This window comes from Anolis sagrei, chromosome 2 (assembly GCF_037176765.1).
Source record: "Anolis sagrei isolate rAnoSag1 chromosome 2, rAnoSag1.mat, whole genome shotgun sequence".
NCBI classification, from domain to species: Eukaryota; Metazoa; Chordata; class Lepidosauria; order Squamata; family Dactyloidae; genus Anolis; species Anolis sagrei.
Genome location: NC_090022.1, coordinates 127501945 through 127520762, shown reverse-complemented (window position 1 = coordinate 127520762; position 18818 = coordinate 127501945). Strand labels below are relative to the sequence as shown.

At 43.7% G+C, this 18818-nt stretch overlaps 1 protein-coding gene across 2 annotated transcripts in view; it reads right to left on the bottom strand.

Moving 5' to 3' along the window:
* Positions 1-18818, bottom strand: part of NOTCH3 (notch receptor 3) — an 80398-nt gene that overhangs the window by 24827 nt on the left and 36753 nt on the right. For both annotated transcript variants that reach the window (XM_060764418.2, XM_060764419.2), the window contains exons 3-15: positions 12953-13095; positions 12414-12749; positions 11352-11474; positions 10739-10972; positions 9766-9921; positions 9099-9284; positions 4475-4588; positions 2981-3094; positions 1977-2210; positions 1559-1669; positions 1131-1323; positions 876-1021; positions 400-513 (exon numbers count right to left, since the gene is read on the bottom strand). In XM_060764418.2, coding sequence (XP_060620401.2) covers positions 400-513; positions 876-1021; positions 1131-1323; positions 1559-1669; positions 1977-2210; positions 2981-3094; positions 4475-4588; positions 9099-9284; positions 9766-9921; positions 10739-10972; positions 11352-11474; positions 12414-12749; positions 12953-13095 — 2204 coding nt within the window. The remainder of the gene's footprint in view (positions 1-399; positions 514-875; positions 1022-1130; positions 1324-1558; positions 1670-1976; positions 2211-2980; positions 3095-4474; positions 4589-9098; positions 9285-9765; positions 9922-10738; positions 10973-11351; positions 11475-12413; positions 12750-12952; positions 13096-18818) is intronic.

Sequence of the window (18818 nt, the reverse complement as noted above, 5' to 3'; positions counted from 1 at the left end):
CACAAATGTCACATTGGGGAAGAAGAAACTGAGTTCAACAGTTTGTGAAGATGCCATCTGAATATGGTCAAAGATGGGGTAAACAAGACACTTAAAGTAAGGGTTGCCTATTTTACTCATTCAGTCTATACAACTATCATATGGATATTGAAATGAAAAATATGAATATGAGTCATAACCCTCCAGCTTGTAACGTATGTAACTTGAACAAAATACTGTTCGTTAGTTCCTCCATTCCCATTTCCAATCACTTGATAGTTCTCCTTCACAACCGCAGAAACTTTGCTATGTTGGACAAGCTGGAAATGAATTTTCCAAACAAGAATTATACTTTCCGGTAGATTATAACCTTGACACCCACACAACAATACGCATACCCACAAGTAACTCTTTGCTCACCAGTGTAAGGCAAGTCGCAGAGGCAGTCATAGCTAGCAATCCCATCAATGCAGGTACCCTTATTGAGGCAGGGGCTGGAGGCACAGTCATTTACGTTGGTCTGGCAGTAGGTTCCTGCCAGGGCGAAAAGAACAAAAAGTCTCAAGATTATCCATGAGCAGAAGGAGCCCAAGGAGAAAGATCGAATGCCACCACTCATTACTAGCCACCATGTAAAATTAAACTGGAGTAAAAACTGCCATTCAGCAGATAGAATGTCTTACACAATTTCTAAATAATGGCCAGCTCTTCGTATAGCCTATAGGCCAAACAGACCAAATATCAAGGGGTTATGCAGAGGCCCTAAATACAGACAGAAATCAAACCCAAGGAAAGGGAAATAAGACCTTCTGCAACACAGAAAGTCTAAACTGAGATCAAGTTTAACATAAAACCTAGGGCAAAATACAAGTGAAGAAAGCAATTGGAAAGCATACCCTGGAAGCCTTCTTTGCACTTGCAGCGGTAGCCATTGACATAGTCCGTGCAGGTGCCCCCATGTTGACATGGATTGGATTCGCATTCATTGCGGTTCACATCACAGTTGGTGCCAGCCCAGCCTGGCTCACATTCACAGCGGTAACTGCAGGGGGAGAAGAATGAATGAATGATGTCAAGATTTCTTACCAAATCAGTCAGTAGAGATCAACGTAATCTACTCCTTTTTTCATAACCTGATGACCAGTTCTTACCCATTAATATCATCACGGCACGTGCCATGCACACAGGGACTGCTGCTGCACTCGTCCACCTCCGAATAGCAATGCGGATCATGGAAACCCTCAGGGCAAAGGCAAGAGAAACCATCTTCGCCATCCAGACATGTTCCACCATTCTTGCAGGGGTTGGATGCACATTCATTGATCTCTACATTGCACAGAGGACCTAAATGAGAAAAGGAGACTCAGCATTGGGATGGCAGCTTTTAAGCCTTCTGGATCAGCCCTGCCTTGTCTGTTGTACTAGGTGAGCAAAATATCCTCTTTTCAAGTAGAGTTCACAAAGCAAGAAAACAAAAGGCCATTTCCATATGACCTCAGTCATGGCACTATCTCTTTAAGTATTGCAACCCTTAATGCAACCCCTCCCTTCTTGTCCCCTTAGCACCTTCAAGCCATACCAGTAAAGCCAGGTTTGCAGATGCAGTCATAACGATTGATGCCATCTCGGCAGATGCCATAATCACAGGGGTTGCTGGCACAGTCATCAAAGTTTATCTCACAGTTGGCACCTGGGAGAGGGAAGGAAGGACATGATCACATGCTTGGGATATCACCCCCTACCTCAAAACCCCCCACGTAAATCGGGAAACTCCTTCTTGTCTTGTCTGAGTTATGTTTGCAAAGAGGACATAAATAGGAGGAGTATAATGAGCTATAATGGAGGCAAAGTTGTCACAGCTCTCTAGGCTGTTGGCTGACAGACTTGCAAAATGGTAACATGCCTTCTGCCTCAAAATGCTGCCAGTTGACAGAAACATAGTATGTGAAGTAATGGTGAAATAAAATTTCTCTGTGCAGGAAGGAGGGGTGACCTACCTGAGGTCCCTGGTTGGCAGTGGCACAGGTACTTGTTGACCAGGTCAATGCACTTGCCACCATGCTGGCAGGGATTGCTGTGGCACTCATTGATCTGGTTCTCACAACGGTACCCAGTATAGCCAGCGACACAAGTGCAAGTGAAGCTAGCAATACCATCCACACAACTACCATGATGGCATGGATCTGGATAGCAGTCATCAATGTTCTTCTCACACAGAGTCCCCTCAAAACCTGCGAGGGAGAAACGAAGACAGCATCAGCATGGCTCACAGGCATTCCCATGCACTCAGTGCATAGGCAAAAGCTACCTCCGCTGCCCCTCTAAACAACCAACTCTGGCGGACCAAACATTTATTTTTATTTGTTAACTTTCCCAATGGTTTCTTTTTCTTTACAACTTTTGTTTAAAGCTTTTCAGTCCTTGATTCTCACAGATATTTATCATTATCCATATCACAAAATCTATTGAATAGAGTAACACATAAGGAGTGCAACTTCATGCTTAGCAAACAAAACAATTTGGTTCTTCCCTCAGTCCTAAAAGCAGTTCTTTATAAGAGTTCCTTGTCATCTCTTGAAATGCCCAGATGCATTATTTGTTTATTGATGGGGAAGTCAGTAAAGATTGTGATAAAATGTTGACTTTCACTATATGTCACTTATGCTTTACATCGGGGATGGGAGCCCTTCAGATACTGCTAGTCTACAATGCCCCTCAGTGTCAATTCTTGCCCTCACCACTGGAGCCACAGTGGCTTTGACTAATAGGTACTGAGTTCAACAGTATCGGTATTTTAAATCCAGTAAATCTCCCTGGCACTGGAGATGTTGCAATCTAAACGTTTAGGGTTTTTTTGTCATCTTCAAATCACATTAATGTCTCTGATTCTAATAAACCTTATGTTAACATCATCAACAGTTTTCTCCTGGCTGGGAGAAAGCCTTTCAGGAGCACAGGAGCAGAGTAAACAAAAAAAGTAAATCACTGTGGGAAGCAACACCTTCTGTACAGCGGCACTCATAGGCATTGGGGCGGTCCACACACTTGGCACCATTCTGGCAGGGGGTGCTGGCACACTCATCAATGTCAATCTGACACATGGAGCCTGAGAAGCCTAGATCCAGAAAGAGAATGGGGTCACACATGTCCGAAGAAATATGTGCATACACTTCCCGTATTAAGCAGTACATGGAAGAGCATCCGATTGAACACACACATGCACACAGACATGCATGTTGTTATACACCCTAATGCATAGAGATTGAACATAACAGAAGTATTTATTTCTATGAAAAACCTAGCAAATGAGGAAAGACCTTAGGCTGCATTAGGAAGAATGGAAGTACTGCTTCTGATTCTCCAGAAGGAGGAATCCAAAAGAGGAATGAGGGAGCAAAGGCCTGTTTTACTAAGTAGCATGCTACTGTTAAGCTGGAATATAAAGCTTTACAAAATGGATAGTCTGGGAAAAGCACTAAACAAGCTGACAAAATGGACAGTCAAATATCAGATGGTCCAAAATTGACAAAATCTGGAAAAAAGCACTAAATAAGCTGACAAAAAGCATGTGAGATTGGTGTGACACTCGATCAAGGCAGTATAAATTGACAGTCTGGATGGACAATCTTGACAGAAGAGAGAAATCAGTTTGCATGGAGGGAAACTGACATGGGACCTACAACCATGCTCCAGCCTGCTCGTCCAGCACAGTCCTAGCACCAGAGGCCTATAGGAAAGACTCCCAATGTCTTTCCCCCTCCTCTCCGCAGGAGGCTTCGCAGTGTCTGCCCCACATGTAAATTGGGTTCAGGGGCCTGTGCAACAGACTGGGGGAACAAAGATGCCATTGTCCCAGCTCCCACACAGCAAGCTATAGGCCTGTCTGTCAATCAACCTGGGAAGCAACTGAATGGAGCCCAGGGCCCCCCACCCGCTTGGTAGTAGAAAAGCTGGGCCAGTCCTGGGGAATGAGCTGAACACGTCTTCCCTAGGGCTGCGGTTGCATCCCAGACGCTGAGAAGAGATTCCCCAAAGCAGGCGCCCAACTCAGCAAGGGCACCTATAGAAGTTCAGTACAGTGCAAGGGATGAGAGGAAGCACCAGGGGCAGTGTGAGCTCATGAAAAATTGCAGCACACAACGCTTCTTTGAGACTCACATTAAGTTCACACAGTTGAGTTCACACAAGTGAACGATATATCCTAACACTGGGAAAAGAAAAGCTGAAATCTAGGTCCCTGGCATGAAGGTCAGATCTTCCCCAGCTTCCTGAGACTGGGGACACCTCTGGTATATCCTCACAAAGTGAGCACTTCAAATGGCCAGGAAAAAAAATCATTCACAGGATGGGAACTACATTTCTAGTGCTTAGGAGCAAAGGGGCCAAGGTGGGGCTGAGGGGGAAGAATGACATAAGGAACGAAATCCATCTTCATTCCTCTACTGGTAGAAAGGTAAGAGAGAGAACACCTCATTGGCAAAAAGACTGGGCTTACCTGAGGGACAGGTACAGCTGAATCCATTGACAATATCCTTGCAGACACCACCATTGACACAGGGATTACTCTCACACTCATTGATGTTGATCTCACAGTAAGTACCACTGAAACCTACAACCAAGGGAAAGCACTTAAATTACAGAGCTTGGCCTCATCCTATTATTCATGCACATCCAAATTGCACACGGCAACAAAAAATACAAGGGATCCATCCCACCTCGCAGGTTCACGCCTGGGAACATAGACTTACTGCATCAACAAACGTGCAACATAAATTGCAGAAATTCATCTCCAATCACAGAATACTTATAAAATGCATTTTAAAGTGGCCTGATGTATCTCGTAGTTATAAATGCAACATTTAACAGGTCAAAACTGTTAGGTTAAAATTTAAGAGTTAGAAGCTTGTGAAAGGTATACCAAATAGGCTAAAAGAGGAGGTTTATCAGCAAAATCCAACCCCATTTTTTCTCATCACCATTTACATTCCAGTTCAATTGCCTTCCCTCTGCTACTTGCTCCCATTTTATACCAAAGCTTAATCCTACATTTTATCCCATAGTTTTACATATGTTTCTACTACTTCCATTGATGAAGATGGAACATGTATCTCGCGTATCACATCTGATCATGAGTTAGATTAACTAATCCAAAGCACCATTTGCATCTACTTAGTAACATGTCCAATCTTTGCTTAGTTTGGATTCTTATGTTTAGGATTTTAGGATTTTAGTTATCACAGTGTGCATGTGGGTGCTTTTGATAATTCCCCTTTAATGAAGTAGGCACCATTGACCAGCGATAGCAACTGCTTGCATGGAGAAGATTCCAGGTTTGACATCTCCAATTAAAAGCAAGCAGGTGATGTAAATGCTAATCAGAGCACTGGACTATTTGGAAAAATAGACTGACCTACTTCAAGGTAGTCTAATGAGAAAGCAACAGGAACACAATCAACAAACAGAGGAAAAAACAACTAAATAATATTAGTAATATTTCTTACCCGCCTCTCCTTGTGGGTTGAGGCAGGTCAAAGGGTAAAGGTAAAAATTTCCCCTTGACATTAAATCTAGTCATGTCCAACTCTGGGAGGTGGAGCTCATCTCCATTTCTAAACTGAAGAGCCAGCATTGTCCGTAGATGCCTCCAAGGTCATAGGGCCAGCATGACTGCATGGAATGCTGTTAACTTCTCGCCAGAGCGGTACCTATTGATATACTCATATTGGCATGTTTTCAAACTGTTCGGTTGGCAGAAGCTGTGGCTAACAGTGGGAGCTCACCCCGCTCCCCAGTTTTGAACCGCCGAGCTTTCAAGTCAAAAAATTCAGCAGATCAGCAGTTTAATTCACTGTGCCACTGGGGCGGCACTGGGGGGGGGGGGTTTACAACACTAGAAATAATTACTTAGGCAAGTACTGATGTAAGCACACACATATATGCATGTATTATGCAGGCATAAAGAAAGGCACACCAGGCAGTGATCTACTAGACCAATACTGTCTATACTTAGCAGTAGCCTTCCACACGCTTTAAGTCTGGCCCTGTTAAACCAGTTCTGATTTAAGCTAAATGTCGACACAGCACAGACTCTACTACTATTGGCTAATAGTGGAGAAGGCACCTGTTATCCAGACAGTGGAAGAAACTGGCCATGAGCTATGTTAGCAAGTTATAATGGAAGGGAGTTAAGACTATAACAGGCCAGCCATACTGAATGTCCAGAGCTTTAAGGCTTCAAGCCAGTTTAATTGCCAATTTGTCTGGCGACTTCTGTAAACACATTCAAGGGCCACTCCAGAGTGACAGGAAAGAAGACAGGAAATCCAGCTGTTATGAAGGGACAGCACTGCATGACTAAAGCTCTCAAATTTGTTCATCTCAGTCCTCCACTGAAATTAAAAAAATGAAGTCTGCTTCTCCTATGAATAGTCTGCTGGCAAGTAGCACTGAGGAAATCATTTTGAGGCCCACTCACCCCCACTCACTTGGCTACTCATCAAGGATCAGAGTTGCTACAGCCTTATACTATGCCTCGACTTTTGGCCGAGGAACCTCCTCCTGCTCCATGCAAATATCTTTCCTTGTACATGACTGCCAAAATAGAGAGATGGGGTGGGACAAGATTTCCTCGCTTCTAAGATGGAACTTACAAAGTTTTTGTGCAAACCACTGAAATGGGCAGGGCTTGCCCAATGTCAAAAGGAAAGCCACAAAAACTCTGTCTCCTACTGCTGTACCCTTAGACTAAGCTTCAAGCCAACTCCCATGTTTTTCCCTTTTGGAAGCAATCTTTATACAAATGAGGGAATGCATTGTGTTTATAATCCATCATTACCATGTTTCTCAAATGCTTAGACTTTTAAAAAAAGAATTGGTAATGATCCAATACCATACAACCCCCTTCACCTGACTATCTCTAATGCTGACATTTTTTCCAAAATGATTTCCTAATGTGAACAATCCTATTCAAATAATTGCTTCAAACTTTGCATAAATATATGCCCACCCACCACGTTTACTTTTTCAGTAGTACTAAGAAAAGGAAGTACTAAGAAAAAGGAAAGAAAGAAAAGAAACTTGGCACTGATGGTGAAATGGAGAACAGATTGGGGGGAGGGTCAAAAATCCTCAGATTGCAATTGCATCTGGACAGTGTAGTAACACAGCAAGATGGCAGGATATTAGTAAACCAGGTGTGTACCTTGCCCATTCTGGCAAGAAACACAGAAATAGATTTACACAAGTGAAAAAAAGAAGCAAGTAGAAGGCATGTGACAAAATCTGGGACACCTGCTTCTGGTACCACAGTTTGTCCAAGTGAGTAGCCCTGTGATTTGAGGCTCCCAGTAAGGAAAGAAACTGGAATTGCAAAGACTACAAGGGCAACACCAGTAGGGAACCCAAACAAGAGTGATAGTTAGAAGATGAAGCATCAATGCACCCATGAACTGGACTTTTAAGAATCACAGGTGCATGGAAAGAGACAGCTTTTTAGACTTATTTCTTAACCCCCTTAAGGGCTGCAAAAGGAAACCTAACTACCCGTGACATGGTGGAAATGTTTTTAAGCTTTTGTGTTTCTGCTGTGGGAAGAGGATTATGTAGGAAAGGAATGCAATTGCATTCTGGCTCCTAATTTCAAGAGTTCCTTGCCAAGGACCTAAGCTAGTTACATCAAACCGCTCACTGCATCTTGATCCCAAGAGGAGTAACTCCAGAATGCAGAGATATTGCCTCGGAACAGAACTGTAGTATGAAATCTATCCCTAGTCCAAAGACATTCCCAGCTAATAGGGCCCACCCCTCCCCCAAGTTTTTACAAAAAGCCGGCATTGACCAATGAGTGAGCAAGCAAGGAGAATGTTCCTCCCTATATGGGGTAAAGGAAGCACAAAGCACAGCCAATTCACATCACCCGCCAGGCCGGCCCCACCATTAATATTCCAAGCACAATGCTGCACTCCCACTGTCTGTATGAACATTGTACTGATTTCCCCAGCACCCCAGTCCTATAGCACTGCCACAATGGGAGGAGGGACAGCTGTATAGTTGTCCCTCAATTTCCAAGGATTCCTCCATATGTATACACTTGCCTCAGCCCCAGAGAAGCATCTCTAAGTATCTCAGCAGTGGTGTTTTGTGGATGAGTGGCTAAGTGGGAGGGGTTTTGCCACAAACTTACGCCACTGCAATGGAGTGGACATGGCTATACAGACATTCAGGGACCTCACTGAAGGCTCCTGCATTCTTAGTACTGGTTTGTGCCGCAAACAGCCCTTCTCAGTCTTTCTCCTAAGTTTGTATTGGCCAGCTATGCTGAAAGTACTACTCAGTTATGCTCCTGCTGTAAGAACACAGACTATACAGCCTGAAACTATACAAACCATCATGCAAGAGAGTGCAGGAAAGGCTCACACTTGACACCCATGCACCCGTACCAATCAAATCCTCCAATTCATTTCTCTCTGCATCCCTTACTTTGGAGAATAGGACCTACCCATGCTGAAACATCCAGACCTAGAAAGAACAGCCAATATGAATAAAATACTCTTAAAAGGAAAAAAAAAGCTGTGCAAGTGAAATACAGAAATATAAAAATGGAAGTGATACCTTCAAATTTCAGGTTGGAAACATGTTAGAATTACAAAAAAAAATTCATTCCTTCAAATAATCAGAAATACATTGTTATTGTTTCAGTGTAGATCAAAGGGATGTTTACATTGGACATAGGAATGCCTGAACAGGAAGTGGTCAGCCAGCCCAAGAGCAAGGACGTGTCTTCTCCTATTTACACACCACCTTAGCATGTGTTACAAAGAGCAGTTTTCTCAATATGGCAAAATGCAGGTGCATGGAATAAAAATTCCCATCATCTCTAAACAGTATAGCTATTGCTCAAACAAGTGAGGAAGGTCTGGCAGAATTTCACAAGTATTTCAGATAACTGAAGTCTTAACTGTATTGAACCAAGCTAAACAACTCCGTGAGAATTTGGTTCCAGATCCCTACCTATTCTCTCACCATCATCACTGCCACCAATACTCTGCATTTTGTGGAACTATAGCTTGGCTTTTCTGTCTCTCCAGTGTGGCATCACCAGGTGAACTCACAGAACTCACCCGACATGCAGATGCAGGTAAACTCGCCGATGCGGTCAAGGCAGGTAGCATCATTCTGGCAAGGCATGGATAAGCATTCATTGATGTCTGTCTCACAGCGTGGACCTGTGTAGCCACGCCCACACTGACACTGGAAAGAGCCTTGCGTATTGACACATTTCCCGAAGTGTTCACATGGATTGGCTCCTGGAGATGGTAAAGGAACACAAAATTGCCCATGAGCTGCTGGTTCAATATTACACCCTCTCAATCTACATCTCGGGAAAATGCCCAGTCAAGCAACAAAAAGGCATAATAATAATAATGATAATGATAATGATAACAACAACAACAACAACAACAACAACCATCATCATCATCATCATCATCATCATCATCATCATCATCATCATCTATATTTTGCCCTATCTCCCCAAAGGGACTCAGGGCGTATTCCAATCACAAAAAGGCAAATATTCAATACATACATAATAGCAAAAATAATAACCCATGTCAGCTTAGGCCAGGCACTCTCAAAAGTGGCTTACACGCCAAGATTCAAATTCAAAGAGCTAGTCAAACCCATTTCAGACATTTACCCTGAATGCTCCCCTCCCACTCATTGGAGAGGCAAGTTATTGTTCCTTCCCCTATTGACTCTATAGGGTAAGAAGGATGCAGCTCTTACCAATGGAACATTCATCCACATCCTGATCACAGGCCCCTCCAGTAAAGCCAGGAGGGCAGGTACAGATGGCACGGCCATTCATGGGATTGGTATCACAAATGGCATCCTCATGGCAAGGGTTACTGACACAGGCATCATCCAAGTGACAGAGGAGTCCTAGGAGAGAGAGAAGCCACAAAAGGCAAATGCATAAAAGCAGCAACAGAAAATTTATTTATTTATTTATTTATTTTATTAATGCGCTTGTATACCGCTAATATCTCAGCCTAAATCGGCGACTCATTGCGGTTTACAACACTTAAAAAACAACAATATTCAGTTTAAAAGCATAAAACACATATACAATACAAATTATTGGGCCACCAATAACCATCCAATGCATCTCGTAACTGGAGTCGCAATCCAAATTCATCGTCCATGATTACCAGTCCTTTAGTCATCATAATTCGTTGCAACGGATTAACCGAATGCTTGTTTAAACATCCATGTCTTCAATCTTTTCCGAAACACCATCAGCGAGGGGGCTGATCTTACCTCTATGGGGAGGGTGTTCCAAAGCCGAGGGGCCACCACAGAAAAGGCCCTGTCTCTCGTTCCCGCCAGCCGCACTTGTGAAGCCGGCGGGATAGAGAGCAGGGACTCCCCAGAAGATCTCAGGGTCCTGGTGGGCTGATAGGTTGAGATACGTTTGGATAGATAAGTTGGGCCAGAACCGTTTAGGGCTTTAAAGGCCAACGCCTTTAAGTGTAAATCAAAAAATGAGATAGAATTCCCAGGACAAGGACAACGGGCTTCCATGTCTTGTCCATGCTAAGCAATATCTTCCCATTTCAGAGAGAAAACATTAACATGTTATCCAATGCTCTACAAAGCCACTCCAGTTATTATTCTGTAATGACCAAGTCCTCCAATAATTCAGCCCCAACAAAAATATGCTGCACAGGGAAGCCATGTGAAGCAAGTAACCAATTACCTGTCTTTCCCATAGGGCATGCGCAGTAGAAGGAAGCCACACGGTCATGGCAGGTAGCACCATGGAAACAGACGGCAGTCTGGCAGTCATCGATGTTCTCACTGCAGCTCTCTCCAGTCCAGCCATTGACACAGACACATGTATGCCCCCCATTTGTGTTGAAGCAAGTGCCCCCATTGTGGCAGGCATTGGGTTGCAGCTGGCATTCATCCACATCCTCAGTGCAGAACTGACCTAGAATATAAAAAGGGAATGGGGGGAACATTTCGCTCACTATTGTCCAAAATAGTGCTGTCCCAAAAGATGAAGCACTAACCTCTCTCCTCAGTCACTATCCACTCAAGCCTAGTTTCCAGTCATGAGTTGCTCTCATCTTTCTTTGCCTTCCATTTACTGAGCCAGATTAAAACCAATGAGTAAAGATTCCTTCTTTCATCATCTACAAGACTTCCTGTTTTCCTGACTTGGACTCATTATTTAGCCAACCCCAATACATAAAAAAATACAAAAATGCCTCATATCTGCTTGACAGCATCCTACATTTTCCATTAAGCTCACTATATTTTCAGGCTGTTCGAATCAAATGTTCGTTCTAGGATTGATGCCCCCATACCTGTCCACTCAGGAGGGCACTGGCAATTGTAGGTGTTGACGCCATCTACACAAGTGCCTCCATTCATGCACATGTGCTCTGGACAGTCATCTATATTAATCTCACAGTTGTGTCCCTCGAAGCCTGAGGAAGGAGAAAATAAAGTTTAGTCTGGGTGGTAACTATGGAAAAAGTGATTCTTGGAAAGGAACATATAAACAACGCACACCACACCCCACTCCAGTGCAGTTCTATACAGACTTTCTTGGGAACAAATACCAGGGTGTTTTTTTTTTTTTCATGTCAGAAGCAACTTGAGAAATTACAAGTTGCTTCTGGAGTAAGAGAATGGGCCGTCTCCAGAGACGTTGCCCAGGGGATGTCCAAATATGTTACCATCCTGTGGGAGGTTTCTCTCATGTCCCCACATGGGAAGCTGGAGCTGACAGGTAGGAGCTCACTCCAACTCGCATCTTTGAATCACCGATCTTCAGGTCAGCAGTTCAGCTGGCACAAAGATTTAACCCATTGCACCACCAGGCTCCTATAAATACCAGTGAGCACACTATGACTTACTTTAAAGGATACATGCTCAGGATTGCCCTATAGATGACTTACCAATCTCAATTTTGAGCTGGGACTGCAGCAAAAATAAATACCAAAACCAAAGACAGATCCCTTCAGCGACACATCAGAACACCCCTGCTCTGGTCTAAACTCTAAGCCCCACGCTCATGCCATATCTCAGCCTCATATAAGAAGGAAGAATGAGCAAAACCTTCCTCTATATATGTTCCGGCTCCCACAGCCAGAGTCCCAACTACTGTCTGCCAACTCGGCCTGCCTCCCCCTTGATTGCTTCCTTCCTGTTCCACCAAGGCGTTCAACAGCTTCCCATGAGCTTCCTGGCAGCTGAATGGTGAAAAAAAGTACATTCCAGCTGAAGGAAAAGGGCTAGGCTTGAATTCTATATGGTATCCTACACCACTAAAGTGCCCCAGAGAATATTTTCAACTTGAATTTTCCTGTCTTCACTGTCATACAGCAGAGCCAGCAACTATTTTTTGCAAGCTGTTCACTCACCAGGTAGGCAAGCACACTCATAGCTGAGTTCTCCTGTCTGGCGACAAGTGCCTCCATTGAGGCACTGAGAGGGGGCACAGGGTGTGGAAATGCTCTCACAGTGCTGTCCTGTGTAGCCAGCTTGGCACTGGCAGCGGAAAGAACCAGGTGTATTGAGGCAGGTACCCCCATGCTGGCAAAGACCAAGCACCCGGCATTCATCCACATCGCCCCGGCAGTTGCGGCCTTGATAGCCTGATGGGCATGTACAGTTGTAGCGGCCATTCCAGTTGGTGCAACGGCCACCATTAAGACAAGGGCTGCTGGCACAAGCATCAAATAGGGAGCAGTCTTGACCTACAAGAAAGATGGAATACCAAGAAAATTAAGGAAATTAACGCTTTCTCCAGAAGGCCCATTTTCTCACCTATGATCTAGACCTATTCCCCAAATGAATTCTTTCCTGTGTTCCCATTCCCATGGGGCACCTTTCCCATCAGGATAACAGTACTATTCTAGAAGCTCTACACAAAATAATCCCTTCCCAGATATTTCCTCACCTCTGAAGCCCTTAAGACAGGTGCACTGATAGTGGACAGTGCCATCACGCAAGGTGCTCTCACATGAGCCTCCATTGGCACAAGGGGATTGGTGGCAAGGGTCTTGAAACTGGCAGTGTTCTCCAATCAGCCCAGGCTGGCATCTGGCAGAGAAAGAAAAATATTAGTTGACATCTGGCCCTCATCTCAGCTAATATTGTAATTGCCAAAGTTCAGAATTCTACAACCACTGGAGAGTGCAGGAGATGTCAGAGAACAGCAACAATGCGAGAAACACTCTTGGGGGAATCGGAAAATAAAGAGTACTTCAAACCCCGAGTCTCAGAGAAATAACACAACAGGAAACAGTCTGGTATTACCAGATTACCTATCCAAACGCATCTCCTGTTATGAACCATCACAAAGCTTAAGATCATCAGGAGAGGCCCTGCTCTCAATCCCAAACGGGGTTGGTGGGGATGAGAGACAGGGTCTTCTCGGCAGTGCCCCCCCCCCCCCCCGCTGTCTGTGGAACTCTCTCCCTAAGGACATCAGGTTGGCCACCTCTCTCCTGTCCTTTGGAAGACAATTGAAGACTTATCTTTGGGACCAGCCGTTCTATTAGTGGACAGCAGGAATTGGAAAGAAACTTAGGATATCTGCGACATTGGATTTACCCTGATTTGGATTTGGTTTTAATTGGCATGTTTAATTTATTGCTTAATGAATTGTATAATGTGTTTTTAATGATTTTTAATGTTTTAAATGTCATTTTTGATTGTTTAAATGCTGTTAGCATCATATGATGCTTGTGTGAGGCAACCCTGAGTCCCCCTTAGGGATGAGAAGGGCAGGGTAGAAATGCATAAAATAAAAATAAATAAAATCTGCATATTCCCCCTACTGTAAATTACCAACATTTCATTTCATTTCTCCAGGAGGCAGTTAGCAAATCTATGAATAAATCTATACCTAGAAAATAAGACAGGAGACGAAGGGCAAAAGAATGGCTACACTGTGGCTTCCTCCTTTCTGTACCTACAGCCATCAGTGCATCAATAATTCTAATGACATTGTTTTCTTTGTGTTTTTTCTGTTAAATTTTTGTAAATTAAAATATTGGAAAAAATTCTAAAGACAATGACTGCAAGAAGCCCTAAGTGCTCAATTATACCACAGCAGAAGGGCATCCCTCTGTTTTGTGAACTAGAGCTTCTTGATACAAGGGACAGTGCAGATGACCTACTTCAATGTTAGGCTCATTTTTCATCAGGCCATAGACTTCCTTTTACACTACCTTGAGCATTGAGTGAGCTCAGTGTTGTGCACACAGCACTGTACTAAGGTCTCCACGTGAATTTCATGTTTCAATATGATTCTGAACCAGGATTGCACAAATCCCAAACAACATCTAACTATTAGCAACGCTGGCTTCTGATCTGTTGTTCTACCTGTTGCTTATGGCATCAGGAGCCCCACTCAAACAACACAGGTGCCAGCACAGGGGCTTAGACCTGACTTTTGTCTCCATTAAGCAACAAACAATTCACTAAAGAGATCTTCTATTAGCTTGCACTAACCCAGTTGCTCCACCAGTGTGTGTCATCTGCAAATTCTGCTTAAACTCACTCTTTGCTGAGCTGAAAATAGATATGTTAAATATTGGCCTTCTGTCAGGTTCCAGCCAACCATTTCCTCTTACCAAAAAATTCCAGGCAGATCTAAGAAAAGAATTTTTTTTCCCACCCAGGATAAGATTTTGTCAGCAGAACCCTGCAAAACATGGAGGGGAGTCAAGAACTGAATGTGGCTTAAGGATGGGCCAGATGTTTATACAGATGGCAAACTAGCTGTGTGCCACTGAACAGCATTAATATGTTGAGAATAACGTATATAGTTTTAAGACAGGACTGAGGCCTTGTTCAGAGAGAAATGATCACTGTGCCTGAAATCTCCCACTACTTTAGGCACTTTTTGTAGTGTCAAGAGACAGGCTGCAAGGTATGATCACGGAACAAAGGAATCTACACAGCTCTTATCAAACTAGATGAGGCTTTGCAGTTTAGCTAAAATACTAAATCCATCAGCTTTTGCAGAATTTGGGTACCCCAGTGTTTGTGATACAAATATCACAGTTTTACAAAAAAAAAAGTCTTCCAAATCACAAAACAGTATCAGTCATTAAGAAGTGATTTTAAATTCACAGGAGTATTTGGTAATTCCTTATACCTCTCGCTGCTACTCCAGCTGACTCCCTACACACAACTCTCCCAAGGTCTCTTAAACCCCAGCTTGCTTTCCCAGTGTCAGACAAAAATATTTTGAGTGGGCTCAGGAGCTCGGGCAGATAACGAAGAATTAACAAGGCTCAAGAAAAGAAAAGAAAACATAAACATCCTGCTGGGTTTAGATGCAAGTCCTGTGGGTGCCTAAAGCTGCCATTAGGTCGGGCTTGTCCTGTGCCAACTTCTTTAGATCACAATGTTCTCAGCATCTTGACAGGAAGGTGGGGAAGGCTTTGCCCTGGCCTACACACAAAGGGAACATGTGAAGCACCTACTGAGCCCAGGGAGAAAGAAGAGTAGCCCAAGATGCAATAGCTGGCCTTGATAGATGGAATTTTGGAAGCAATACTAGAGGATCCAGCTTCACTCTTCCTTCATTACAAATTCAAGTTCTCACTTGCGAGATTTCTGCAAATAGGCTCAACCTGTCTCTCAAAGGCTTTCTTCCAACTTGGTTGCAAGAAGCCAGGAAGTGATGGGTGCTGTTGCAGATTATACAGCTCCCCTCTTTAATCCCTGACCATCTTGGAGACTTTCAAAAGGGCTTCCCAATCTTGAGAATTCAGCCCCCACCCTCTGCTCTCTGCCCATTGCCGACAATTGTCATGGTAACGCAGAAAGCCTGTTTGTTCTCCTGCCCAAGCCCGAGCAAGCCGATCCTGGGCCCTGGCTGAGACAACACTCACTTGCTTGGGCCTCGCAGTCTCCTTGCGGAAAAGCTGGCCCAGGAAAGGCTGGGAATGTCAGAACAAACTGTATGGCCCCACCTTGCTGTCAGAGGAAGAAGAAAGGCAGCCCGGTCAGGGGACTAAAATTTTAAAAAGTTACACTCAGCTATATTTGTGGGATTTGTCAATTGATCAAAGTTTCCTTGCAAGCCAAATCAAAAGTAAGCGGAATGAGTCTTGTGTGGCCAAATAAAAGTTAACCCAGGATGGAAAGTGGACCTCCAATTAGTTTCAGTTGCCATGAGACCTGGAGAACTCAAAAGGGAGAAAATGGTAGCTGAAAATGGTAAAATGCAGAGAGATGTCCTCTGAAACCATTGGAGATTTTGCCTGAAAGCTAAGTCTGAAAATCAAAGAAGAGGCTCAGCTTGAATGGAGGGAAAACTAATCCAAGATTCAACAGATCTACTGGCAAAATATTTTATCTTCACTAGGAAACATACTCTCCAGCAAAGGTACGGTGCTAGAGCTTGGGCACCTCAATGACACCACAAGCAAAACCGTGAAGGGACACCCAAGACAGGAAGGTCAAGGCAGAGAAGTCAGACGAAATACAATCCTTGGGGAAAGTAATGGCAACCCACCCCAATATTATTTCCATGAAAACTAAATGGATCAGTACAACCAAAGATACATCGGTATGCCATTGGAAAATGGGATTCCCAGGTTGGAAGTTGGTCAAATTTTATTATATTTATTTATTTCGGTTGCTTCTACCCCGCCCTTCTAACCCCGGGGGGGGGGGGGGACTCAAAATGCTACTGGAGAAGAGCAGAAGACCTTGGGGAGTGCCTTGGACCGTAAGAAGATCCAACCAGTCCATACCCCAGGAAATAAAGCCTGACTGCTCACTGGAGGAAAAGGATATTAGAGGCAAAGAAGAAGTGCTTTGGCCACCTAATGAGAAGACAGGAAATCTTGGAAAAGACAATGATGCTGAGGAAAATGGAAGGAAAATGGAAGAGGGGCTGACCAAGGGCAAGATGGATGGATGTTATTCTTGAAGTGACTGGCTTGACTTTGAAGGAGCTGGGAATGACCATGGCCAACAGGGAGCTCTGGCGTGGGCTGGTCCATGAGGTCATGAAGAGTCGGAAGCAACTAAACAAATAAGCAACAACAAAGCAAACATACTACATTACTGATCAGAAGACAAAATATGTTCCTGCCCAGGTATGCAAGGGCAGGTGAAAATGTCCAGGAATACAAGCCTTCTGGCACTCAAGCCATCACTGAGAGGACAGTCCTGTGCCCAGCAGTCTCCGGGTGGCTTTCTGCATCCAACACAACACAACATAACACAACACAACAACTGGATACCTCCTTGCACACTGCCTAAGAAGGCATTTAGCCTGGATGACTAGGAATTATTCCAGCTTAAGTTACCAACAAGATTTTGGTCCAACATCCTGAGTTTAGAAGAAAGCAGATAAAGAAAAGAGCCCTGTAAATACACAGCAGTTGGTTACACAAGGAGGCATCCCCATGTAACTTGAAAGGACTGTTGCCTTTCCTAGTGATTCTGAAAGGCTGGCAGATGAGGAGTAGACTGTGAGTAAGACTTGAGGCCCTTTACTAGCTGTGTGTGAGCTCAAGCATCCACACACAGAGGCAGATGCATGTAAACTGTAATGGAATTGGGAAATACTGAGATTGTGGTCTCTTCTGTATGGCTGGTAGGTTTTATGCATTTATGAAGTAAACCAGTGAGCTAATGAGTAGTAATGCTGACTTAGTCATGGCTGTGAAATGCAAATTATTCTTGAGCAACAAAGTACCATAGGAAAGACTGCTCACCAAGGTCCTTACTTCTTACTCCAAAAATAAACCAAAACCATTTTTCCAGTAAATATCAACGAGTGAACAGGAACATCCCAAGGAAATATTGCAAATAAAATACTATGTTCCTCATGTACAACAAAAAATCTTGTCTACTATCCAGCTGTGACATTTAGCCTTAGTGAACTACAGTGGTAGTTACTTCCAAGACAAATCTCAACTCTCATGTCAGTGTAGAATGAGGGTGGACAACTCTAGTAGGTCTGGGTCCAATTTTCTGCCCTTCTAGCCTTCTTGAGGTTATATAAATTACCCAAAAGAGCAAAATGGGAAAACAGAAATAGTCAGTAGCACAATTCTGGTTTTGAAAAACAGATATTTTTATTTTAGGCTCTAGAGGAGGCAAATATTTAAGTGTTTCTGATCTTACAGGCTTCCATGAGAAACAACTGGCATTTTTGCCAGGGAAAAAAAGGCAGCTAGTGGAACTGTGGGCTGAACATGGCCAAAATCCCTCACTTGTCCCACCTCTGATGTAGTGCCTGATCCCTATGTCACATCCACCCTCTTTCTTCCATAACTACTTCTCCCTAAACAAGGCCCCCTCCAAGTAGGTCAAGTCCAAAGGGCACAAAAACATCAAGTCTAAATAAGCTAAAAACATGGCCTTATCCTTCAAGCAACCTCTCTCCTTCCTTCCCTGCCTCCAACAACACTGACCACATCTGTACTTTCTACGCCTATTTGTGGTTGCATCCCCAAGTTTCTGAATGCATATTTTGACAATTTTAGCAACAAAGTCACAAGTGTGTGCCAAGGTACAGCTGTGTCAAAGAAATCCACCGTTGTTCTGTCAAGGGGTAAACTGACTTAACCCAGAAGCACTCATATGCACAGGAGCCAACTGACTGGTTCTTCCACCAAGTGGGAAAAGTTTGTAGCATTCAATGGAAAGAAGAATGTTTCTAGATTGATTTTTAAGTGCCAACAGAGGTCAGACTAAAGATAATTAGCACAACTCCTTGTGGCACTTGTACAGAAGGAGTCACACAGATCTAGTCTATTTATTTTGCTAGCTGGCCTGAGAATATCAAT